This window comes from Sus scrofa, chromosome 7, assembly GCF_000003025.6.
Source record: "Sus scrofa isolate TJ Tabasco breed Duroc chromosome 7, Sscrofa11.1, whole genome shotgun sequence".
Lineage (NCBI taxonomy): Eukaryota > Metazoa > Chordata > Mammalia > Artiodactyla > Suidae > Sus > Sus scrofa.
Window position 1 is genome coordinate 9,683,931 of NC_010449.5, and position 26,595 is coordinate 9,710,525.

Genomic DNA, 26,595 nt, shown 5'->3' on the forward strand with positions numbered 1-26,595 from the left:
TCGTTTTACTGGCCATCCTGCTGCATCAATCAGATCTGAGCCACAAGTGCAACCTACAGCGCAGCTGCAGCACCACTGGCGCCTTTAGCCCACTGTGCCAGACCTGGGATTGAACCTGTGTCCTGATGCTACAGAGACACCACCAATCCCACTGCACCACAGTGGGAACTTCCATTTACTTTTCTAGCAAGGACAACTTTTGATCATCAGGTTAACTCAAAAAAAAAAAAAAAAAAAAAAAAAGTTCAAGGCCCAGACCCTACAACAGGAAAGGTTTTAGCAAACAGGGCTTGCCAGGACATACCCGCACAGTATTTCATTTTCGATCCCTCAGCGGCACAGCAAGGACAGTCTTCCTTTTCAGCTCACCTGGACCCTGGCCAGGACTGTAAGGGGACCTGCAGCCCCCTGAGCCCCCTCTTCCCCAGGAGCCCCAGGCCCGCCCTCCCCTCCCACATCTTCTCCCAGGCGTGAGCCAGCAGGACACTCACCTGGAACCATGCTCCTTTTCTTCTTTCTGGAGGTGAGGTTCACTAACATTGCTTGACTTTTATAATCTGTTTCACTAAGGAGCTGTATAAACTTTTATAGTTTTAATGGTATGTGCCTCATAAATCAGCTCCAAGTACAACTTTACGAGCTCTTTGTGAATTTCACACATCCCTAAGGTCACTGGAGAGCAGACACTTTGGGCAGCAACTCCTCCTGTGCTTTGGCTCACATCCCCTGCTGGATTCAAAGGTCCCCAGGGAGGTATGGATGGCTGAATAAATGTGAAGTATCCACTGTAAGCAGAGTTAGTTTTTAGGAACTCGTTTCCTTCTGACTGTATTTTTGTTTTTCAAAAAATTAATTTCTCCTGGGCATGTTACTGTACACAAGTTTCAGCTGGTTTTAACTCAGTGTGCTCTGAACTCTGCCCACAGCTATTCTACACGCTAAGGAGGGAGTGAACTCAGAACGACAGTAATTCCATCATCTCTTCCTCTTCTGGGGGGGGGGGTGCGTGTGCATGTGCGTGTTCCAACTCACGACTAAGGCTCCCGCAGGTCTGACCACTAAATGCCCCGCCTCTGGCCTGGCTCAACGCCCACAACTGTCCAATCTGCAGTTACCATCAGGTGACAAAACACGGCCGGGGGAGGGGTGGGGCATCAATTATCAGCCTGGATGTGCCCTTTCTCCTGCTTCTACTCTGGGTGGCAGAGTGCTCCCCGGATGCCCGCTCAACATTTCATGCTTTAAGGGAAAAGCCCAAGTCCAGCAAAATGTCAGCAAGCCCTTCTTCCCTAGCAGGTAAATTCAGACAAGTTTGTTCAGTCATGTTTCATTCCAACTGGCATAAGAAGGGGGAAAAAAAGTAAGGCCTTTATTTAAACCTATTTAGCAAGATGAAGTCTCAGAAAGCAGATTTAGGTTTTCACAAGACCTAGAAAGTCCGATTTCAACAGCTACCACACCGACAAAAGCCAAATCATGAGTTGTCAACAAAAGGAAATTGTTCTTCTTTCCAGAAACAGACCTCGGAAAGTAACCAGCGTGGTGCTGATCAGAGAGGCAGGCAGGCTCGGTTACACCTGCTGTCGGAGGCACCACCCACCCCGACGCAACCACCTTAAAAGCCGGGAGCTATTTTCAAACGACCCTTTCAAAATGCTCTTCCGGGCTGAACACTGTACTGTGTAACCTAAAGATGCCACTTCACAGCACAGCGACTCCAGATGTCTTCAACCACTTTACTGGAAAGACAATTACACTTTGAGCACCGAGGCCGGAGCCCTCTCCTCTCATCAGCTGGGATCACATCGCAAGCACAGAATGCTCTGGGCAGGCCTGGCCGACTGTCCACAGTGTCACAGTGTTCAGGCGGAATGGACAGGGGTCCCGCAGTGTTTGTGCCATAAGTCGATGGCCTTGCTCACAATGGCATCCGAGCTGTCCTGGGGAATCTGTGAACAAGCAAACCAGTCTCTGAAATGTGTTTCCGACTTCAGCATCCCCCTCACTCACTGCGGCATAAAATCATTTCCACTGGCGTTTTCACCGTTCCTCAGAAAGTGATCACTTAAGAGGCTGCTGCCAAGACCCCTATTTAATGTGCCACCTGAGGTCACTCTTAGGCGCTGTGGTGTCACCCTGCCTGGGTTCGAATCCTGCACTGCCTGCTAACTGTGGGCTCCCGGGCAGGTGACCTAAACTCCCTGGGGTTCAGATCCCTGTCTCTAAAACAGGCAAATGACAGCCCCTCTTCCTATGGCTCTTTACAAGACTACATGGAATGGTTCACCAAAGATACTTCGCAGGGGCCTGGCACTGTGAGCCACGAATTACTACACCAATGACGGTTCCTTGATCCAACACGCATTCACTCGGCACACGCTGACCAGGCCACTGTTCAACTGTTCACACTGACTAACTGAAATACACAGATCTGTGGGTCCAGTTAAATTCCCTCACGCCTAAGTCTCTTTCCTTCCACCTCTCTGTGCCTGGCTGAGGATATTCGAAGATACTAAGACAAGGAGAAACGGATTCATTTAGACCTTTTTTCAACATGCTCTTGAGTCCCTGCTGTGGCTCAAAAGTGATGAATCCAACTAGTATCCATGAGGACGTGGGTTCGATCCCCAGCCTCACTCAGTGGGTTAAGGATTCGGCGTTGCTGGGAGCTGCGATGTAAGTCACAGATGCAGCTTGGAGCCTGCGTTGCTGTGGCTGTGGGGTAGGCCAGCAGCTGCCGCTCCCATTCAACACCTAGCCTGGGGACCTCCATAGGCCACATCTGTGGCCCTAAAAAGCTAAAAAAAAAAAAAAAAAAATCTAAGTTTACACTTAACCACATTAACAAATCCAACCAGGGTTCTACCAGAAGTGGTAACAGAGAAGAAAGGGCTCACCAAGTCCCTCAAAGCATCAGGCTTCCTTTTCCACTACCAAGGATCACTCCTCCTAAAGCGACAGATCTCACTTCCTTTTATTTGACAAGCCTCCCAGTGGTCACATCAGGGGACGAGACTTGGCCCCAAGCACACATACTCATGGAGACAGTCTGGCTGCTCAGACCATCAAGGTTGGGGACTAAAATCCACTGACCAAACTTCATGGAAAAATCTCTTTTTTTTTTTTTTTGTCTTTTTGCCATTTCTTGGGCCGCTCCCGCGGCATATGGAGGTTCCCAGGCTAGGGGTCGAATCGGAGCTGTAGCCACCAGCCTATGCCAGAGCCACAGCAACACAGAATCCGAGCCGCATCTGCAACCTACACCACAGCTCACGGCAACGCCGGATCATTAACCCACTGAGCAAGGCCAGGGACTGAACCCGCAACCTCATGGTTCCTAGTCGGATTCGTTAACCACTGCGCCACGACGGGAACTCCAAATCTGTTTCTTACAACTTAAAAATACACTATATTCATCTCTGAAATAATTTAATGCAACAGAGAAATCTGGCTTGCTAAGCCGATATCCTTTCTAGATTCAAAATTCAAATAAAACAAAGCACACTTACATTTTCCAGAAACTTCGTTATCTTCTCTGCACTGTTCAGGGCCATTACTTTTATTTTAAAGGTTAAGAGAATTTCCACAGCCACAAAAACTAGTATCTTACAGGATCCACTGACAACTTTATCCCAAACCCTACAAAAACAAAGATATAATCAAATTACACGTTTGAAGTTGATGTTTACGTCAACATCTCACATTGCAAAGTTAAATCAAATTACACTTTAAGTTCGGGCGTCCCTCAGTGTCCCCAGGCCACTGGTTCCAGGCCCCACTGTGGATACCAAGACCCATGGAGGCTCAGGTCCCTCCTATAAAATGAGGTGGTACAGCTGGCTCTCTGTGTCTGCAGATTCTGCTTCTGAGGATTCAACCAACCACGACCTGTAAACACAGCACACGACCCAGGATGGGCTGAATCCACAGATGGGCAACTGCGGATACAGACAGTTGACTGCCTCAGCTTCAGAGGAGAGCTATGAAGAAAGCATCAGCAAGAAAAACAAAACAGATCAGCCATTTGAAATCTACTTTAGGAGTTCCCGTCGTGGCTCAGTGGTTAAAGAACCCGACTAGCATCCAAGAGGACAGGTGTTTGATCTCTGGCCTCGCTCAGTGGGTTAAGGATCTGATATTGCCGTGAGCTGTGGTGTAGGCCACACAGCTCAGATCTGGCATTGCTGTGGCTGTGGTGTAGGCCAGCACCTACAGCTCCAATTGGACCCCTAGCCTGGGCACCTCCATATGCCGCAGGTGTGGCTCTAAAAAGACCAAAAAAAAAAGAAAAATCTATTTCAGACACAATCAACAAGAAATGACCACCAGAAGGTACTTGCTCTGCTAGGAATCTACCAAGTGCTAATTCCCTAATGTTTCAAAACTGACATTTTCAGGTGGGGCATGAAAGTCCTGAAGCAAAGCTTAGATTTTACTAATATCTTGTGATACTAATGCAATCATTAAATACTAAGGACCAATAACAACAAAAGCCAACGAAATGAGATAAATGTAATTTTCCAGTGGTTTAAATTCCTTTTAAGGAGCTCGTTATTGACTATACCCAAATAATTATTCTGGTAACTTCTATATCTTTTACAGTTGGCATTACCTTTCTATATGCTTACTGTGCATTGTCTTGTAACGTTCTCTATATGTTTGCCTTTCTCCTCAACTGCAAAGTCTTGGAGGGGGAAGGACAGGACTCTAATACCTGTAACGCACGTCTGAAACTAAAGGATGAGCTGAGTTTAGGTCTCAAATCTCTGCCTCAGCTACTTTAAATAGGTCATAAGATTTCTCTCTAGGATCTGCTCCATTTCTGGAAAAGAAAAGCCCACACCCTATATAGATTCCTGGAAACCATTTCTGATGTGTGTATTGACAGCATCTGACACACGGAGGGCCTTCAACTTTTTGAATCGTAAACATTTTAATGTTTATATTAACACTAAATATTTCTATTTCTAATTGTATATATAACAAGCAGAATCATGTGTTGTTATGCCAGGTGCCAAAGAAGATGACATCAAATTACCCTGCTGTTCTAAAGCAAATTTATATTCTAAGATGATCAAGTTAAAAAAAAATATATATATACACATATACATATATACATATATATACACACACACATATATATATACATATATATATATATATATGTATATATATATGGGTTGCTTCTGACCCCAAGCCTTCAGTAGGTCTTTGAAAGAAATACTTGCCTCTGTAAACTGGGTTCCGGCAAGCACCCGGCAAAGCACCTCTTGAACCAGAGATCATAGGGCAGTCTGGACACTGCAGAGCACGCCTTCAGATGGCTCAGCAGCCTGCTGTCTTCTAGATTCAAGTACTGTTCAAATGCCTTCGGCTAAGGATTAAACGGGAAGAGATCACTCTTTTCCTGTGACATGACGTTACTGCTTACAGCTGTGATGAAAAAGGGTACAGGCTGAACGCAAGAAGCGCTAAAAGGGAGTTCCCACTGTGGCTCATCGAGCTAAGAACCTGACACAGTCTCCATGAGAATACAGGTTGGACCTCTGTCCTTGCTCAGTGGGTTAAGGGTTCGGCACTGCCGCAAGCTGAGGCTCAGATGTGGTGTTGCTGCGGCTGTGGTGTAGGTGGGCAGCTGTAGCTGTGATTCAACCCATGACCCAGGAACTTTCATATGCTACAGGGGCAGCTATAAAAGGAAAAAAAAAGGCAGGGGCGGCAGGGGGGTGGGGGGAGTTCCCGCTGTGGCTCAGCAGGTTACAAGCCTGAATAGTATACATGAGGATGCAGGTTCCATCCTTGGCCTCGCTCAGTGGTTAAGGATCCATTGTTGCCGTGAGCTGTGGTGTAAGTCACAGATGCAGCCTGGATCTAGCGTGGCTCTGGCTGTGGTGTAGGCCAACAGCTGCAGCTCCGATTCAACCCCTAGCCTGGGAACTTCCATATGCCACATGCGCAGCCCTAAAAAGCAAAAAAACTAAGAAAAATAAAAAAGAAGCACTAGAAAACAAAACTTCAGGCTCATTCAAGTCACTGGTGACACAGTAGTTTCCCAGGTCAGCACCAGCTGTGCAATCCACCATCCGGGACTGAGGGGTTTCCTGGGACCGTCCCAGGCCATACAGAACAGTTACTCACCCTAGTTAGTACAAACTGCACTAACCAGATTCAACAGCCAAGACAGAAGTCCAAAGCAAAATCTTCCATTGCTCTGGGGAGTTAAAGGCTCCTGTTCCTGCTGCCCTAGGGCAGGAGATTATGCATTCAGGGAAAAGGAGAAAGGTAAGACTTTACTGACTCAAGTGGGGAGAGGGAACGAGGACAACTGAGACAGAGAGAGGTGGAGAACAAAGGGCCCAGCGTCCGCGACCACACCTATGCTGACCCCGGGGGGCACACGGTACACCTGGCAGGAGGCTCAGACAACAGGGACGCCCCGAGGAGGAGCTCTGTCCCCAACAAGATGTTCACGAGGATTCCTGGGGGCGAAGGAGTAACAGAGGCAACAAAGCTCTGGGATTCAGTCTGGCAGCCTCTCCCCTGTAAGGTTTAACCATCACTAACATTTCTAGAAGACGGGGGAGCTAACAACACCGGCCCAATCCACCCCACACAGGCTGCTCTATTTATAGAGTCCTCTGGCAATGCATGGTCCCTAGAGGTCCAACCCTCAAGTCTGTACTCCCGATCCAGAAGGGCACAACCAGATCCCACATCGCCCAGGCGAATGCAGATAGACTCTACTGCTACATATCTGCGTCGCTGTCCTTCTGCCCGAGAGGCAACTCCATGTCCACGGCGGGCGGACACTGCGCTGCGTACGGGGGAGGGAGCGAAAGGTAAGAGAGCGGCCCTGCCTTTGAGGCGCTTACAGCCTGGTTGAGAGAGACCTGCAAAGAGGGAACTGGAAGATGCTGTAATAAACCTGTAATGGGAACAAGCCTGAGGCACTGGGCACACCCAGGTGGGAACCCTAACCCAGGTCCTTAGAGGCCACAACAGTTTCTTAGAAGAGCTGGAATCAGAGCCGGCCCATAAAGAAGAGACAAGACTTGGCCAGCTCAAGAGGGCCACACATTCATATGTGGCCAAATAAATATACTTTTCTAAAGCTTCTAAAAAAGACGGAGTTCCTGTTATTGCACAGCAGTAACGAGCCTAAGTATTCATGAGGGCGCGGGTTTGATCTCTGGCCTCGCTCCGTGGGTTAAGGATCTGGCATACTGTGGCTGTGGCGGAGGCCAGCAGGTGCAGCTCTGATTCGACCCCTAGCCTGGGAACCTCAATACACCCTTGTAAGTGCAACCCTAACAAGAAAAACAAACACAAAAATCAAGAACAGAAGCTTCTAAAAAAAGAAAAGCCAAAAAGTCTATAGGGAAAAAAATGCAAATGGCTCTAACCCCTATGAAAAAAGGCTCCAACTTGCTGTAATAAAAGAAATGCCACCTACAACGGCAGAGGTGTCCTTTCTCACCTAGCACACGGGCCAGAACACACCAGGTCGGGGTGTGGGCTGGAGGCAAACAGATGTTCTCATGTGCTGGTCATGAGGATGCACAAGGCTGTGAGCTCTGCCAAGGGGAATTTCAAAGAACTCCAGCTACGTAACGAATGTCCCCCACCCCCACCCCACCCCACTTGGATCCAGCCAATCTACTGCTAGGGAATCCCCCCAACATACTGGCGGATACACAGAAAGATGTGCACACAAAGCTCTTCATCCCTAACACGTCGAACAGCAAAAGACTGGGACCCTCCTAAACAGCCGCCAACAGAAGGCGGGCTGAACATACGAGGAGGGAGCGGTTTGCAGCTGAGAACAGGACTGAGGGGTGTCTCTATAGACTGCTTGTGGCACAATTGCCAGCACATGTTAGGTTAAAAAAAAAAAGCAGGGTGAAGAAAAATGTATTATGTGCTACAGCTAAACCCAAGAGGGTGAATACAAATACATATGCATATGCGCTTTCTTGTGTGGAAGGAGCTGACATTTGTAGCGCCTGAAATGTTCAGGACACAGCAAATGGTACAAATGGTAGATGGGGCAATCTTAATTCTATTTTACTGTGAAACATTTATGTTATTTCCCATCTTTCCATGACCCTCACATTCTTACTTGATGAAAATAAAACATACCTCAACAGAAGGCAAAACCTGAGAAGAGGTTTAACCCCACTGAGAAGAATTTTAACGTCTGAACACAATTAAGACTGAGATGGTTTAAAGACAGTCCGATGCGAAGAGAGATTAACAGAGGCCTTCCAATGCCACACCACTGAAGCCGGCCTCTGTTCTCGGCAAGGTGAGGTCTCGTCAAACAATTTCCCAAAGCTTGTAGGGAGAGAAGCTGTGACTTAGTTCTATGAATCACAATACGACAACATCAATGCGTCATCACCAGAAATATTCCTTTGATGTCAATAGCCCATCCTTGTCTATACGACACGCGCATTGCCCTAAGATTATGAAACAACTCATGCTTTGTGATAAGAAATTTGGTAAAACCACAAATTTGAAAAGATGACAGACAAGATTATAGAAACCCTATTTAGACAAAATGCTAGGCCAAAGAGATCTAATACACAACAATAAAAAATGTTAAGCCAGGAATTCCCGTCGTGGCGCAGCAGAAACTGATCCAACTAGGAACAATGAGGTTCTAGGTTCGATCCCTGGCCTCGCTCAGTAGGTTAAGGATCGGTGGATGTTGCAGATGAGGCTCAGACATGGCGATGCTGTGGCTGTGGTGTAGGCCAGCAGCTGTAGCTCCGATTGGACCCCTAACCTGGGAACCTCCACATGCCACAGATGTGGCCCTAAAAGGCAAAAAAAAAAAAAAAAAAGTTAAGCTGGACTAGACAAGGTTTAACTGGAAACTTAAGCCAACGTTTTCCTTCCCTCCTTTTTGGCCGTGACTGGGGCAAGCAGAAATTCCCAGGCCACAGCAGCAACAACACTGGATCCTGAACCCACTGAACCACAAATGAACTCCCAGAGACTTTAAAAACTTGACTTTAGAATTTTAAAAATCACTTGATGCCTACACCATATAGCAACACAAAGGAAAATTTAACTTTCCTTATACATTCTACACAACTTAAAAAATTTTTTTAACCACATAAAACAGTGTGCTTGATACTGTAACGTACATGCAAAGGCAACTCCTTTTTTGAAGCTGAGGAAATTAGAGTTTAGGGGACATGGGGACATTAAGTATCTTGCTGATTCTAAAATTCATTTCTAAAAAAAAAAAGTTCAAGGCATTTTTGAAAAATAGGAGGGAAATTTCCCTACCAGCTATAAAATATGCTAGAAAGTTATATTAAGTCATGTAGTACTGGCCCAGGAAGAGACAAATACTTTGAGAAAAAAATAAAAGGAGTCCAGAAAGAGACACATATATACGGAAATCTAGCAGGTGATACAGGTGGCATTACAACTCTGAAAACAGAGGGTGAACTGACCAACCGTCAGTGGCAGTGCCACTGCTTACTGCCGTGTGGCCTCAGGCAAGCAGCGCCACTGCTCTGGGCTCCAGTTTCCTCATCTGCAAGGCAGATGTGCTAACAGGAAGGAATTCATTAATAATGCAAATTAGGACTGGCTGGGATGAAGCATCTTCTCAATAACTGCAACCAGAGCGCATGGCCACGGCGGGGGCCGGGGCGGAGGCGGGGGGTAGGGGAGTGGCAGCAGGTTGCTGGTTGAAATCATGTTGCAATTAACCACAAAAGGAAGAAAGTCATGTCCGCCTGTGTATTACTGACATGGAAAAGTTCCAAGACGTCAAGTTTTAAGAATTACTGAGCCCTATGAACAGTATGATAATACTTACATTAAGCATATAAGTTACATAACCACACACACACACGTGCATAGGTACGTACTCACACCCTCGTCCATTCCAAAGCACGTAAAATAGCCTAGACAGATACCCCACCAAGCTGACGACAATCACATCTTAGAACGTAGGTGGTGGGGGGAAGTGTGGGTGCAGGTCCGTGATGACACTGGGTTTGTCTAGATTATTCAACACCTCAAGAATGTATCTATTACTTGTGTTATTAAAAATAATGAAGCTTTAAACCACCAAAACACTATTGCATTTACTCCTTTTTTTTTTTTTTTTTTTGTCTTTCTGCCTTTTCTAGGGCAGATCCCTCAGCCTATGGAGGTTCCCAGGCTAGGGGTCTAATCGCAGCTTTCGCTGCCGGCCTACACCAGAGTCACAGCAACGAGGGATCTGAGCCGCGTCCTGCAACCTACACCACAGCTCACGGCAACACCGGATCCTTAACCCACTGAGCAAGGCCAGGGATGAAACCCACAACCTCATGGTTCCTAGTCGGATTCATTAACCACTGAGTCACGACGGGAACTCCTCCAATATTTTAAAAAGCTAGTTAAATCATGGTATGATCTGGACCGCTTGATTTAACTAGGCACAGACGTTATAGTTACATCAGCCTCAATGCTATGATTTTCACTGAAGTCAATTAAATTTAAAAATTCTAAAAATCAACTTGTCCTTAGTGGAACTATGTAAAACCCTCCTGCCCTGGGCTCTGGGATATCTGCCCTGGTAAACTGACAGGGCTCGGCCCACCTCCCTAGCACCCCGCCACTCAACCTGTGCCATGGTGCCGCTTTCAAGAGAATTTTCAAATGAAACAATTCAATGAAAGGAAAAAAACGGCTCGTGTTTATACATGAGAGAAGTGAGGGGATAAAACTGGGAAGAGACAGAATGGCGAAGGATCTCTGGCCTGTGCTGCTGAAGCAGGTGCTGGCTCCCGGTCAGACTCTGCAGCCCACCGCTGCTTCCCTCAGACCACGGCCTTGCCCGCCTCACACCCAGCCCCCGCGCTAACATGAGATGGCTCTGCACCCGGCCCACACAAACTGCACCTCCCAGGCTCCGCTGCGAGCGGGAGGCCCGGTGACAGGGTGCTGCCACACTAAGAGCCATGCAGAAGGAAAGCTGTTAGCGGGGAGCCAGGCCGGCCGAGCTGGTCACGTCTTTACTTTCATCTTCACCTTTCTCTTCCTGCCCGCCTAGAACACAGATGATACGGCTGTCATTCCAGCATCCATCCCCTGGTCACGCCGAACAGGAGGACAGGAGCTGGGTGCCTGTGGCGCCAACTCTGAGCTGCTCTGTCTCTGGGCTTCTCATGTGAGAGAAGACAATAAAGCTTCCGTCATTCGGGCTTTCCAACACCGGCAGCCAAGCGTCCACCTTAGCACAGAGGCATCATTCCAGATAAAGTCAGTGGGCTTCTAGAGCAGAGCAGGGGTGGGCAAACCATGGCCTGCAGTGGCCAAATCCCGCCACGACCATTCTCCTACGTCCTGTTGATGGCTGCTTTTGCGCTACGACAGCAGCACTGTGGGGCTGTGACAGACAGACCAGCTGGCCTTTCACAGAAGGCGTCTGCTGAGGATCCAGGCAGCAGGAGGTAAAGGCACGTCCACAGGACCCGCGTTACCCCTGCCCCCTCTCCCCCCGACCCCCGGGCTCCAGCAGCCACGGCGTCAGCCCTCACCAGCTGGGGCAGAAAGTCCCGGTACTTGCTATCTAACTGGTTCACGAAGCATCGCGTGATCCAGTAACAGTCGACACTGTCCTCCACCATCTCCTCCATGGCCTTGGCAATGGCAAGAAAGACTTCATCTTCCGGCTCCTGAAAGATTAAGAACACATCTCAAGAGGGCAGGAGAGGAGAGAAACACAGAATGTAATAAAAATGAAGCCTTGCTCCCTGTATTTTAAAGGAGCTGTAATAAATCAAAGTGGGACCGAAAGCACACAGTCCATCCCTAAAAAGACGACCAAGGGGGAGAAGGTGAGTCAGCAGAGGACACACTGCATCGGTGCTGCTTCCGAACGCTCAGGTTTCACGCTGAACATTCAGAGATTTTCCAAATTTCTAACATTAAGGCCAAAGAGTCAACAATAAGCAGTTCCTGCTGTGGCTCAGCTGGTTAAGAACTTGACACAGTCTCTGTGAGGATGGGGGTTCGATCCCCGGCCTCAGTGCGTTAAGAATCCAGCTATGCCACAAGGTGTGGCACAGGTCACAGATGCGGCTCAGATCTGGTGTTACTGTGGCTGTGGCATAGGGCAGTAGCCTGGGAACTTCCATATGCTGCAGGTGCAGCCAAAAAAGAAAAAAAAAAAAAAAAGTCCTAAGCAAGGGGCAAAGTCTCTACCCCAAAAGTATTCTCAGAGGTGGAGGAGAATTCCTTTCAAATAGATGTGACAAACAGCACAAATTATTAAGAGACATTTGTCAGTATGGTACTTTTCAAATTAAATGATCCAAAAGGATTAATAAGCATTTTCTTTATTCCAAAGCTTTCATACATATCTTGAGAATTTTGTTCTATCTTTAAGCACTTAAAAAGCTAAAAAAATGTCCCTAGGAATCAGAAGAATGGCTTTTCTCAAGCCTTGTATCAATACTCAGAACATGAAAGTAAATGCTCAATTTCAAAAGACACCTTACAAAAAAACTCGAATCTCCTTGAGAAATGTTTTTTAACATCGTATCTTATACCAAACGCTTTACATTTTCATCCAAGATTTCACAGCTAAAGGATTTCCATATTGAAAAGAAACAAAGAGGTGTCTTTCTACTCCCCTAAGAAGTTCCAAATAGTGATTCCTACTTGCAGGCTTTCTTTTAACTTATTAATATTCTACAAAACGTCAAGAGGAGCAGAAAGCCTCCTTGCCTGGACCTCCACCTGGTCCCAGGTGCTCCCGAAGCTGGGACCCCAGCGACTCTGAGAGGCAGCCAAGAGGCCCAAGGCCCTTCAATGAAGTCAGTGTCTCTGTTTCCCACCCTGGGCAGAGCAGCGTCACAGTCTTACTAAAAGAGAAGGAAAATGAGCTGACGGGGACTTGGTGACCAAGCAAACCAGAGCCCAAACCCATGTGTGGACAGCACGTCTGCCCAAGGCTGCGGTACAGGTGTCTGAGCCTGCCGTCTGGACACGCTGAGCAGGAAGGAGGTGGACACTGACCTACATTTATATTTCTTGAGCCAATGGAGAGTCTAACCTAACTTCACATATTCTTTAGGAACTTGTACAGTGCAATCAACTCACTGCATTTTGCCAACGATAAATACGACTTAAAAAGGTTTAGAGTTCCAACTATTTTTAGAACATTCTCTCTCGATAAACTTAAAAGTAGGTGACCAAAGATTTATCCCTGGGACCCACAACACCCTCAAAGACCAAGAACACGTCCAGGTTCAAACTGCTGGGCTGGCAGGTTGCCACCTGCCACGACGGCCAAAACAGTTACAGAACAGCACGGTCTGCAGGCAAATCCCTATTTTCAACAATTCACTCTGTTTTAGCCAAAGGTTAAAATGCCTCAAGTGCACTGCAAGTTGCCTTAAGACAACCAAAGCCTAAGAACTGTGGTCATTACAGCTGCCCACCTCCTCTGCCGCCCTTCTTTCCCTTTATAAACTACGAGCAGGCCAAGGAACCAGAAGGGCAATTTATCAAAAATGAAGTTTAGGAGTTCCCGTCGTGGCGCAGTGGTTAACGAATCCGACTAGGAACCATGAGGTTGCGGGTTCGGTCCCTGCCCTTGCTCAGTGGGTTAACGATCCGGCGTTGCCGTGAGCTGTGGTGTAGGTTGCAGACGCGGCTCGGATCCCTCGTTGCTGTGGCTCTGGCGTAGGCCAGAGGCTACAGCTCCGATTCGACCCCTAGCCTGGGAACCTCCATATGCCGCGAGAGCGGCCCAAAGAAATGGCAAAAAGACCAAAAAAAAAAAAAAAAAAAAAAAAAAATGAAGTTTAAAAAGCACACTGGAGCCTGAGGGGCTAAAGCCGAGGAGGCAGCCAGAGACTGAAAGGCCTGTGGGGCCTGCAGCCAGGGCCAAGGAATGGCTGGCCATGCGGGTTACAAAGAGAGGAAGGAGCAAAGAAACAAGAGGCTAATGAAAGCTTCTTATTTGCAACTGCCAGAGGAGGAGGCTGCAAACATAATGGGTGAACTTGTGCTATCAGAAAGGAATGGGCAGTATTAGCTTGGTAGTAGCATGAGCTCAGGGCTTTGGATGTAGAGAGAGGGAACAGACATGCAAAGCTGTGTGAGGGTATCTCCTGGCTCTTCCTGCTGAGAGGCCTACAAGCAACGACACACCACGAACAACGAGCATGGCAGCCCTGCTCTTGGTTTCTCAACACAATAATCCAGTGTGGGGAGGCCGATTCCTGGTCTGAGAAGGGAAAGCACAAGATAAGCCTGGAATTGGAGTTCCCGTCGTGGCACAGTAGTTAACGAATCCGACTAGGAACCATGAGGTTGCAGGTTCAATCTCTGCCCTTGCTCAATGGGTTAACGATCCGGCGTTGCCGAGAGCTGTGGTTGCAGACGAGGCTCAGATCCGGAGTTGCTGTGGCTCTGGCATAGGCCGGTGGCTACAGCTCCGATTCAACCCCTAGGCCTGGGAACCTCCATATGCCGCAGGAGCGGCCCAAGAAATGTCAAAAAGACAAAAAACAAACAAACAAACAAACAAACAAAACGTGGAAGGAAGGAGACAGAAAGTCACCATGTAGCAATCACCACAGTAAAAAATTGTTTCGGGCAGGAATCATCAGTGGACTGATAGTTATTTACATGGTCTCCAAGTAGCTCCCCACAGTTACCTATTAATTACAAAGGAAAAGACAGCAACCTTGTGACGGAGAAACCTGGCCGATACCACCGTGACCAAGTGCTCAGAGTTACCAGCAAGAGTAAGAGGCGTCATTCTTCTGTGGTGCTCCTGCCCAAAATGCACAACCAGATCTTCATCATACGGAAACACACAAACCCAAATTGAGAGATGCTCTACTGGCCAGTACTCTCCAAAACTGTCAAGGTCACAAAAGACTGAGGGACCGTTCCACATCAAAGGCAACGACACAGCAATAAATGTCATGTGTGATCCCAGACCAGATGCTGGACCAGAAAAAGGACATTGGTGGGACAGTCAGCAAAATTTCAATAAAGGCTACAGATTAATTCATAGCAATGCTGTCAGTGCTAACTTCCTGGTTTTGATAAACAACCAGAGTACAATTAAGATGTAACATTTGAGGAGTTCCCACTGCAGTGCAGCAGGTTAAGGATCCAGTGTTGTCTCTGCAGCAGTGTGGGTTTGATCCCTGGCCCAGCACAGTGGGTTAAGATCCAGCACTGCTCCAACTGCAGTGTAGGTCACAGCTGTGGCTCGGATTCAATACCTGGCCTGGGAATGTCCATGGGCCACAAATATGTGCCCCCCCCCAAAAGGCAGTAACATTTGAAGATGCTAGGTAAGGCGCTAGAGGACCGTCTATGAGACTGCTATACTCTTTACGCAACTTTTTCTACATCTAAAATGATTTTAAAATGAAAGGTTAAAACATGAAAAAAAAATCTTAAATTATCAACAAATGGTAAAACTAGTGATAGATTCTGAACCAGAACTTTTATTGTTAGTGATAAAGGGCATTATTGGGACAATGGGTCAAATGAGAGGAGTCTAAAGATTAGGTGTCAACTCTGTATCAGCATCGACTGCCTGGCATTGATGACTGAACTGCGGTCACCCAGAGGAGTGATCTTATCTTGAGCAGGTGTACACTGCAGGCATCTCAAGTAATGGGATGTCATGGCTACGACTGATGCTCAAATGGCTTGAACAAAAGAATACACATGAAAAGTGACAAAGCAAATGCAGTAAAATGACTACAGAACCGAACCAGGATAGAAGGTGTATATGGGAACTCTTGGTAGTATTCTTGCAACTGTGCTATAGCTGTGAAATTACTTTGAAATGAAATTTTTAAAAAATTGGGATATTGGGTCAGAACATACAGGGCTCTGAAGGCCACAGAAGAAATGTGGCTTTTATTCTACAAAGGAGAGCCATTGAAACATGTGAGGCAAAACACAGCACAATCCAAGGCTGACAGGACGGCACAGCCTAGAGCCGAGCCAAGGGTCAAACAAAATAAGCACCAACCAGTGGAAAGGACGGACTTCGGGGCAGCTTCCCAGACTCCAGCCGATGCATGTAGAGAAAGACCTCGACCTGGGGCGTGGCGTCACTGACGAAGCGGATGACGTCCAGGGCGTGGAGGACGTCCGAGTACTGCTCCTTGCGGTAGGCCATCACCCGGGCGTGGGACTCGTGGTGCGGAGGCAGGATTCCTACAGGGGAAAGGGGAGCCAGACACAGGCACCGACTGCTCCAGGTCTCTCCTCGGGACGCCAGTCCTGCGAGACGCTGCCTGCGATAATCAGACTCAGACTCCTCAACATCTAGTCACCACACACACTCTCTCCTAGAAATTCACACTAGAGGAGTTCCGTCATGGCTCAGCAGAAACCAATCTAACTAGCATCCATGAGGACGCAGGTTTGACCCCTGGCCTCGAACAGTGGGTTAAGGATCTGGCGTTGCTGTGAGCTGTGGTGTAGGTCGCAGACGCGGCTCAGATATGATGTTGCTGTGGCTGTGGTGTAGGCCAGGGGCCACAGCTCCAATTCCACCCCTGGCCTGGGAACCTCCCTATGTCCCAGGTGCAGCCCTAAAAAGAAAAAAAAGAAATTCACACTATAAAACAATATTAAGTTTTAAATACTATCAATACTTGAATGGCCGCTGCATCACTGACATTAAAGAGAAATGAAATGACACCATAAAGCCCTTGAATAAATGGTCTGCACACATTCAAGATAATTACACCAATTACAAATGATGTGATTCGAGTTTATGGTTGTCAGTCCAGGGTCACCCTTAGCTCCTGGGAGCCTCTCTCTAGTTCTTTGCACTTGGCCCCTAATGTGGACTGAATTGTTCCCCCTCCCTACACAGCTCATATGCTGAGCCCGTGACTCCAATGTGACTGTATTTGCAAACAGAGTCATTTGTTAGGAGGTGGTTAAGGTTCAACGAGGTCAGAGGGTGGGGCCCTAACCCAAGAGGGCCAGTGCCCTCTTAAGAAAAGGAAGCAACACCAGAGCCAGCGTGTTTTCTCCCTGCCTCGTGAGGACCCAGCAAGAAGGTGGCCACTTGCAAGCCAGGAGGAGGTGAGGCTTCATCAGGAACACATCAGCCAGCACCTTGATCTTGGACCTCCCGGCCTCCAGAACCCTGAGTGTATCAACTGCTGTTTAAGCTGCCCAGTCTGTGTTTAAGCTGCCCAGTCTGTGTTGTCAGCCCTAGCCAACATCTCCAGCTCAGAACTACCAATGGGTCAAATCCTCTTTCCCAACAACGAGAACTTGTTCAAAATATCTTATCTTGGGAGTTCTCTCATGGCTCAGCAGTTACCAACTCAACTAGGATCCATGAAGATGCAGGTTTGATCCTTAGCCCTTGGTCAGTGGTTTAAGGTCTGGTGTCACCGTGAGCTGTGGTGTAGGTTGCAGACACAGCTCAGATCTTGCATTGCTGTGGTGTAGGCTGGCAGCTGTAGCTCCAATTCGACCCCTAGTCTGGGAACTTCCATATGCCACACATGCAGCCCTTAAAAAAATAAAAAAATAAAAAATCCTAGCTTCAGAAGGACAAGAAGTCTCTGATCCTCACAGATGAGGCCACCTTACATTATTAAAACACCATGTTGTGCTTATTAATACATTTAAGCATGAGGTCTACTTGTTAGACGTGGGCAAAAATGACATCTTCTTTTGGGCTGTCTTAATAATTTAAACAAACGGCATGGGGCAAACTGCGGAAAGAGCACAGGACAGGCCTTCCGTCAACTGGGTTCTAGTCCCAGAGCTGTTAACATCAGGACCCTCACAAACGTCTCTCCAGGCACTTGTTTCCTCATCCGCCAGAGGCAGGAATGGACAGTTAAGGCTTCCACCCAATGTTCTGAGCCAAACATGAGCCCCAAGGGTCTTCCTGAGAAAAGGGCACCGTGGGTCCAACAGATTCGGGAAGTGGTGCCACTGCACCTAAGGCTTTAGGTTTTGCTATAAAGGAGGAGCATCTTACTGTATTTACTCGAGCCTCAATCGACTTAAGCACATGCTGGAGTCAGAGTTCTGGGGTTGAGGGCTTGACCCTCAGCCACTTAGTGAATTCCACGTGCCTCAGCGTCTCCATCGGAAGAACGGCAGGAAGAAGAATACGCACCTCCCACAGCTGTGACGGTGAATAAACAGACTAACACACAGTAAGCACTCAGAGGACATGACGCATGCCAGGCTAGTAAGTAGTGGCCAGTACATGTGACTATGGATCCCTCCTCGGTGCAAACCACCACAGAGCCAGTATTCTGGAGAACATTCCGGCAATCAGAACTTGGATGAGCCTGAAAGATTCTAGCTCATCTGGTCGCCATGCTCATGTTAGAACCAAACTCCCTTCAATGTTTTTTTTCTGACCTATGTCTTTACTCGCCGTAGCCCTGGGGATCTGTGCCAGGCTTCCAGAAAAGCCACAGGAATATGCTCGGGTGCCCCTCAAATCTGGGCTTGATTAAATGGCTGTAGCTGACCCCTCAGCACACTGCTCCCACGGTGAACTTGTTTTCCCAGAGCTGGTCCTAAAACATCCTTTTCTGACATTCAGCTAAAACGGTATCACGGAGGCAAGCGTGCCAAGGTCCCCAAGTAGTCAGCAACCTGTTCTAGGAAGAGTCAGCCTGTCTCCGACAGAGCACGGCAGCTGGACGTCTCCAGTGCCTTTAACCTCAACAACAGCGCGACTTCCCAGAGAAAGTAACAGTCTCACAGGCTTTTTATTACACAGGTGCCGAGGACAACTGCCCATCTCACACCAAACCGCTGGCACTATTACTTCTAAGACACATAGCGCTTCTCAGCAGAAATGAAGAGCATAAGTATTACCAACGTTACTGCCTGGAAGGCACGGGAAGGCACTGATTTTGATGGACACTGGAAATACGACGACTTGAAAACTGCTCAGGCAAAAACCAAGATGGCCTTCACACATTCTATGTAACTGCACAGTGAGCTGTGAGTGAGTACCAAGACTGCCGAGATGCACCACAAAAACGGCTTCATGCGGGGCTTTCTGGTAGAGCCGGCTGGCACCCCCCCGGCTGCATCTGTTACCTAAGACTCAGGACTTTGGATTTCTCAAGTCCTGAGAATACAGTACCTTTTGGAAAAAAGACAAGATCTCCAATCTGGCCTAACTTCAAAAGCGCTCTACAAACCTGAGCTCAAGCACTAGCGCTGCCCCTTGCAGGCTAGAAGGCCTCGGGCAAATTATTTAGCCTCAGTCTTTTTCTCCCAATCAGTCAAATGGGATATTGATACACGCCTCACAAAGGAGTTCTAGGATGACCCTATTTTTTTTTTTGTTTTCGTCTTTTGTCCTTTTTAGGGCCGCACTCACCATATGGAGGTTCCCAGGCTAGGGGTCTAATCGGAGCTGTTGCTGCCAGCCTACACCACAGCAACAAGGGATCCTAGCTGTGTCTGCCACCTACACCACAGCTCACAGCAACGCCAGATTCTTAACCCACTGAGCAAGGCCAGGGATCGAACCCACAACCTCATGGTTCCTAGTCAGATTTGTTTCTGCTGGGCCACGACAGGAACTCATATATATATATTTTTTTTTTTGGAAGGAAAGAAGGTTGGTAGGTAGTGGATGGGTATTTTACACATCAGTAAGCTCAGCAGTGACAAGGGAAAAAGTCTTTCGATCAAAAGGGATACTGCCAGTCACTTCAAGCACTTGATATATCTTTGCTTCCACAAGAACTGAGCAAAATTGTTTTTCCTTCTCCTTCAGCCACTCTTTCCTGGAAGTTATCCGTCTGTGCTTCTAGCAAGTTAAAACTTTGCAATTCCTTTTTCGATTCTGACCACACTCGTTGGTAAGTTGCACCCCTACAGGTGGAAGTCACAGGCTAACAAACTGAGCGTTAAAACCAAGAAGTTAATTTAGCTCAATATCCTTGTTTTACAGATGCTAGGGGAAACACACACACAAACAAACAACGGCCTAGAGGGGGCTTCTTCACCGTTACCCAGCCAACAGTGAAGCCCAGACCACTTCTTTGGTCCAGCCCACTGCTCTTCCCACATCTTGTATCAGGAAGGCGTGTCACTGTCGCGTGACCTCCTTCAAGGCTTCCAATGTGAGCGCTAACCCAGGCTCCGGAGTCAGACCCAGTATTCCGTCAAAGGCCTAACGAAATTCTCCTTTTTCTGACTAAGTGCTAATGATCCCATTAGTCAACATTTCTGAAGATAAAGCTGCCAACTCTTGGGCCTCATACCTAGGAGCACCTTCCAGACCAACGCCCGGTACAGGGACGGGAGCGGGAACCTCTGACTGAAAGTACAGAGTTTCTCGATGTCTAGAGGAAGAAAAAAAAAGAGTTAGCTGTTTTTTCATGCTGATCACGATGTATCGAAGGCCATTTCATTTCTCCAAAGACCTCTCCTCTGAGGAAGGCTGCTATACAATGAGCAAATCTAGCAAAGGTAACACCCGCCTGATTTCCAGCCCAGGTGTTCCAACTAGCTGTTTAAAAACCATCAGTGGGAGTTCCTGTCGTGGCGCAGTGGTTAACGAATCCGACTAGGAACCATGAGGTTGCGGGCTCGGTCCCTGGCCTTGCTCAGTGGGTTAATGATCCGGCGTTGCCATGAGCTGTGGTGTAGGTTGCAGACACGGCTCAGATCCCGCATTGCTGTGGCTCTGGCGTAGGCCAGTGGCTACAGCTCCGATTCGACCCCTAGCCTGGGAACCTCCATATGCCGCAGGAGCGGCCCAAAGAAATAGCAAAAAGACAAAAAAAAAAAAAAAAAAAAAAAAGAAAACCATCAGTGCTTCACAGCACAGGAGATGCATTTTGCATGTACTATTACAGTGGCTATAACAGTAGCAGTAGTTACTATTTACAGAACTTACTTCATTTATCCATAGAGCAAGCTTGTTGGGTAGTTACTGCTTTAAAGATGCAGAAACTGAAACTCTGAGAAGTTAAGTCACTTGACTAAGTTAACAGAGCTACCAAGTGGCGTGGTCAGCCGGCAAATCCCCACATTCTCCAATAAACCACATTCATCCATCATGGACCTCAGTTCCCTTACTTGTCAGGTGACAACTGCAACACTTAAAAACACAGGCTGGAGTTCCCGTCGTGGCACAGTGGTTAATGAATCCGACTAGGAACCATGAGGTTGCAGGTTCGATCCCTGGCCTTGCTCAGTGGGTTAAGGATCCAGCGTTGCAGTGAGCTGTGGTGTAGGCTGCAGACACGGCTTGGATCCCATGTTGCTGTGGCTCTGGCGTAGGCTGGCGGCTACAGCTCGCCGATTCGACCCCTAGCCTGGGAACCTCCATATGCCACGGGAGCGGCCCTCAAAAAGGCAAAAAGACCAAAACAAAAAACAAAAAAAAACATGCACAGGCTGTCTAGTGAGGATCAAAGATCAAGTGGGAAGTGTTTCTAAAACTTTAAAACCACTCTATGCATTTCAACTACTATTTTTCTATGGTTCAGATTATTTCACTTTAGTGAGCAAGGGAACAGGCCCTCCTGTGACCTGCTCAGAAGAAACAGAGGTGTCAATATGTAATGCAGTCCCAACATTTCCATAAAAGAAGATGATGGCAAGAGTTGCTGCAAATTCACCCAGAAGCTATGATGACAGCTCTGAAAATGGAGAAGAGAAAATATATGGGTCTAATAAGAGAAAAAACTATTACTGATTTCTTAAGAGGCCTTTCAGAAAGGTCTGGCTCTGACTCACTGAAATAAACTGGAACAATCCTTCTCTCAAAATACACCATTCTGCTGTCAACCTATCACTAAAAAAAAAAAAAAAAAAAAAAAAAAAAAAAAAAAAAACATGGCAGGTGACATATATCTGGAGGTCTTTTAAGGTAACATTTATTTCACAACACCTGAGATGACTAAGAACCAGTAAGCTTAACTTGAACTCACCCAGACGGTCATCTTTGAGGAGAATTTCTAATGATTTCTTTTCTTCAACTCCACGAAACCCCACTTTTTCATAATATACTGAACGGAAGTTTCTCTGGGAGTCGTCAGTCATGTTTCATTCTTGGAGAGAGAAGAGGGAGGGAGGGAAAAGTGAGCCTAAAAACAAAAGTGAAGAATTGAGGGGAAAAGAGACTTTCTCCAACTTTTCCATGAATCTGATGCACTATGATAAACAGCCTGTCCTTGCCTAGGACTCATTATTAAATCTCTTCCCTTTTACACAGCCCTAACACCACTCTGTCTATGTACCTCGACCAAAAACCAAGACATAGAACAAAGGTCCTCTGAGCTGCTAGAATAGATGGCTCCTAGCAGAATGGTATATTTTGCAGCCATTACACATGTTCAAAGAACAAAGTTAGCGATACAGGAAGACAAAATGTCATGCAAAAGAGGTTACCAGATATACACAATGATTGTTTCTGTTGTAAGCAGTATGCAGTTTTAAAAATTAGATGATTCTGAAATGTTAATAATGGTTATTTTTAGGCAGCAGGATTCCATCATTTTAATTTTCTTTTGCTTAGCTGTGTTTTCTAAAATGAGTGTTGTGTAACACAAAAAACTACATTATAAAAAAGTTTAAAAAAAAAAACAAAACCCAAACCCTACAAGTTCCTTAGTTTTCCTTTAAGCACAACCCTACCAAGTGTAAACCGTAAAACTTCAAAATTCACACCAGGTTAAACACTGACTTATAAACCAGAAAAGGGGCGGGAATGTGGCCAGCTGACAAGTGATGCCACAGAGAGAGAATAACGACTTAAAATCTGGCATCAGAATTCGGTGGTCTCCGATTCTTTCACAGTAACTTCAGGAGACTGAAGAAGGGCAAGTTCTGGCAAAGGTCAAACGAGGTTTGCATTCTAAGAACAGATGTAATGCTTTTTTCCAAAAAAGTATGCACTGCCCAACCCAAATGCTTAAAGCATCAGTGCAAAGGGTATAACCCTCAGGTGTCAGAAACTTTGAGATGTCCCCAAGGGAGGGCTGAGTTCTAGACAGCCAAGGTCTTCGTTATTGACATGATACCCACTAACCTGATCCAGGCACCGGAAAAAACAGGATTCGCTTCAATTGAGGAATTCTAAAGGGTTCTGAGTTGTTAGCACCAATTGCTTTTTAAAAACACAGTTCCAAAGCATGTAAACACTATATGAGGTCGGGATTAATTTAAAAGCTGCATCGCGATTCGGTGGCTGCCGTCTAAAGACACCCTCCTCCAATTTGCACTGCAAAAGCAAATGCGTCCTTTGGGAGAAAATAGAGGTAAGGTTCCAATTCCTGCCCAAGAGCGCCCACCTGATGGGAAAAGTACACACACCCTGGTCCAAGACCCCAGGTCCCATTCTCCCTATTATGCTTCACCTCTAGTAGTGGAAACCACACCCGGATTCAGACTAATGGGTCCGGGGAAGCAGCGGAACCAGGCCCGGTGCGCTGACCCGACAGCGGGCAGACGACGTGGGGGCCGCCCAGGGGCCGCCGGATGGAGGAAGACGGCGGGACACCCGCGCGGGAGAGGGAGCACCCGCCGCCGCCGCCGCCGTCGCCGGACGTGACGTCAGCCTCACTCCGCGCAGGGGGTGCCTAGTGCGCGTGCGCCGTGCTAGTGCGCGTGCGCGGAGAGCATGCGCAGACGCCCCACCCAAGCGTTTGGGGCCGACTCCGCTACTCAGATGCGGGATGGAACGCGCTTCGCCTGGCGCTCAAGTTCCCCACCTGCTACACGGTTCCCGGCGCCCGTCCCCCTGTTCCCTTTCTTCACTCCTGTTCCGGGGACCTCGCAGCTCCCTTACGCCCGCTGTCCCGGGCGGTGTGTGCCCCAGATGCGCTCTTTAACCCTGTGTGATCTCAGAGCCCCAGGAAAGGTGCTGTTCAGTCTGTCTGCGTTGGCATACTCCTGTTTTGCTCAATTCTTTTTGTGTTTCATTTCCTTTTTCTTGGTACGTGGAATTAAATGATTAGCCAAATGAGAAGTGTAAAGGCATCTTACTGAACATTTGCTGTACAAGAGTCAGCCCCACGATCACTTAATATTTTGGCAGAACTCCAAGACAGGCAGAGGAGAGGAAAGGCTGAGAATGGAAAAAAAAAAGGGAAGACTTCAGGTGTGTCCTCTTTGGAGGCTGTTGACACCGGGAAGCCGAGGTAGAGGAGAAGCCGGGGTCTCATGTGATCCATTAGCCATGCCTGGCTTTCCCTGTTTGGTCCTAAATTGGAAGCAAGGATAAAAATTAGGGGAAGCTGACAGTTATTAATCAAATCGTGTCCATTAATCAAATCCAGGCCACTTTGTTACAGTAGTTATTGTTTAGCTCCCTGGGTGGTTACTAAAGCTAGCGGTCAGGCTTCCTGCAAGTTTGACTCAGCAGGCTGGTTATTGTAGACAAGGGGCTGGTTTTCTAGGCAGGTTGCTTGCAGGTTGGGGTCAGTTCTGTTTTTATAATATAGTCCGACCACTGTCTGTATATTCAGCCTTTCAGATGAAACAGTATAAAAATAAATTACATGAAAATAAAGTTTAAAAACAAAATATACTAAATATAAGCTCCGACTTATTAGATTCAGACAAAACGACTCTTTAAAAAGGCTATTAAAGTTTATAAACACTGTCATTTTCTCCACTTACCTTATTACACACCCGCACTGGTCTCAGGGACACCTCTCTTAGCAGCACAGCCTGAGGGGGTTTTTAAACCCCATCCATTTGAGAGGAGCTGTTCCTGAACCAGGTCTTGCCCAAGGCATTGCAAGCCAAACACAGAGACACCAAGGTTTGCACGAGAACTTATCCGAGAGCCAGTCACACAGAGAAGGAACAAAGTTCAAACCTACTTCCCAGAAGGCAAAAAGCCTGAGGTATTTATAGGATAAAGAAACTGGGTGCTCAGAGGCGTGGCCATCCTGGGAAAAGGTGATTGGTTAATGGTCATTCTGCGCAGGTGTAACTAAGCTACAGGCCTCTGCACCTTCAGAAGATCACCCACAAGCTGCTCACACATGCCCAGTTGGGTGATTGGCGATCCCATCCAGGCTTACCCAGCTCAGCTCTAATTAGACACAGCTGACTCCCAAGTCCTGCAAAACACCTGGGCAAACATCTCACTGTTTGGGCTACATGCCCCTGGGAGGACCTGCAAGCCTTAAAAAAACCTTGGCTAGTGAAGGCATGTGAAATGGATGGGACCCATGGTTTCAGTACCACCCAAAGAGAAACGCCCATTGGGTGATGGGAGCTGCTTCCTTGAGAGTCCAAATCTGTAGAGAACAGAGTACACAGGGGCTGAGCTGTAGAGGGAATCTTGGAAATCAACAATACAAAAGGCAGTCCAGTTACAGTGTCAGTAAGTTTGTGGTGTTAAGGTTACACAGAACTTTAAAGACGTGTATGATGGTTGAACCCAAACGGTTATGCACCTCCCCGCCCCACCATCTTTAGTTCTCCAGGACCGGGGTACTAAGCCTGGCTTAGGCAGTGTTTCTTCACATTAGCAAGTAAAGTTCTTCAAGTTTTTGCTTTCAAGAATTTCATTTACTTCCTCTAAACCTTGGCCAATCACTAACATTTACAATCTTCTTTTTCTTACCCTTAAAATAGAGCTAATAGTGGCTGTGGTCTCATAGAGGCATGGGAAGGATTAAATGAGAACGTGTGTAAAGTGCTTGGCAGAGTGCCTGGCACATGACAGAGGATGTATGTGAATGGGCCATGAGCTAAATGGTGACATGGTTGCCTCTAACTGTCATTTACTGTGTTTTTTTTGATGAGCTGGTAAACAGAATATTTGGAGGCTTCTATGGGAACTAAGCCTCTTGGAGACTATTCTTTTTAAAATGTATTTATTTTTATTTAAATATAATTGATTTACAATCCTGCACCAATTTCTACAGTGCGGCAAAGTGACTCTGTTTTACATTTGTATGTATATATACACACACACATACATATATATATATATATACACATATATATACCTTCTTTTTCAATATTCTTTTCCATCATGGTCTGTCCCAGGAGAATGGATACAGTTCCCTGTGCTATACAGTAGGATCTTACTGTTTATCCATTCTAAATGTAATAGTTTGCGACTCCTAACTCTAAGCCCCCAGTCTATCCCACTCCCTCTCTCCTCCCGCTTAGTAACCAGAAGTCTGTCCTCTATGTCTGGGAGTCCATCTCTGTTTTGTAGGTTGGTTCATTTGTGTCATATTTTAGATTCCATGTGTAAGTGACATCATATGGTTTTTTGTCCATCTCTTTCTGACCTAATGACACAGTATGATAATCTCTCATTCCATCCATGTTGCTACAAACCACACTATTTTGTTCTTTTTTATGGCTGAGTAATATTCTATTGTATATGTATATACCCCATCTTCTTAATCCATTCATCTGTCAATGGACATTTAGGTTGTTTCCATGTCTTGGCTGTTGTGAATACTGCTGTGATGAACACCGGGGTGCATGTATCTTTTTGAATGAATGTTTTGTCAGGATATATGCCCAGGAGTGGGATTGCTGGGTCATATTGTAGTTCTAGATTTAGTGTTCTGAGGAACCTCCATACTGTTTCTGCAGTGG

At 46.9% G+C, this 26,595-nt stretch overlaps 1 protein-coding gene across 9 annotated transcripts; it reads right to left on the minus strand.

The window, feature by feature from the left end:
- Window positions 1,343-24,851, minus strand: TBC1D7 (TBC1 domain family member 7). Of its 9 annotated transcripts, none has more exons than XM_021099766.1 (9): window positions 24,643-24,851; window positions 24,007-24,223; window positions 21,951-22,070; window positions 20,274-20,354; window positions 16,025-16,212; window positions 11,550-11,687; window positions 5,229-5,374; window positions 3,510-3,639; window positions 1,343-1,949 (listed from the first exon to the last, which is right to left on the minus strand). In XM_021099766.1, exons 3-9 carry the CDS (start codon window positions 22,060-22,062, stop codon window positions 1,863-1,865), a joined length of 882 nt encoding a protein of 293 aa, XP_020955425.1. In that variant the 5' UTR covers window positions 22,063-22,070; window positions 24,007-24,223; window positions 24,643-24,851; the 3' UTR covers window positions 1,343-1,862. The 9 variants fall into 9 exon arrangements, with proteins under 9 accessions (XP_020955425.1, XP_020955426.1, XP_020955428.1 ...); XM_021099767.1 differs by having other exon boundaries at window positions 23,733-24,223; XM_021099769.1 differs by lacking the exons at window positions 24,007-24,223; window positions 24,643-24,851 and adding exons at window positions 23,051-23,242; window positions 23,379-23,685.

What these genes read in the sequence shown, in the direction of transcription:
- TBC1D7 (XM_013977431.2), bottom strand. Translation starts at nt 22,062, where the DNA reads ATGACTGACGACTCCCAGAGAAACTTCCGTTCAGTATATTATGAAAAA. An exon ending in CCTCAAAGATGACCGTCTGG is followed by an intron (nt 20,355 to 21,950) that starts GTGAGTTCAAGT and finishes TTCTTCCTCTAG; the next exon opens with ACATCGAGAAACTCTGTACT. An exon ending in CCGGAACCCAGTTTACAGAG is followed by an intron (nt 3,640 to 5,228) that starts GCAAGTATTTCT and finishes TTGTTTTTGTAG; the next exon opens with GGTTTGGGATAAAGTTGTCA.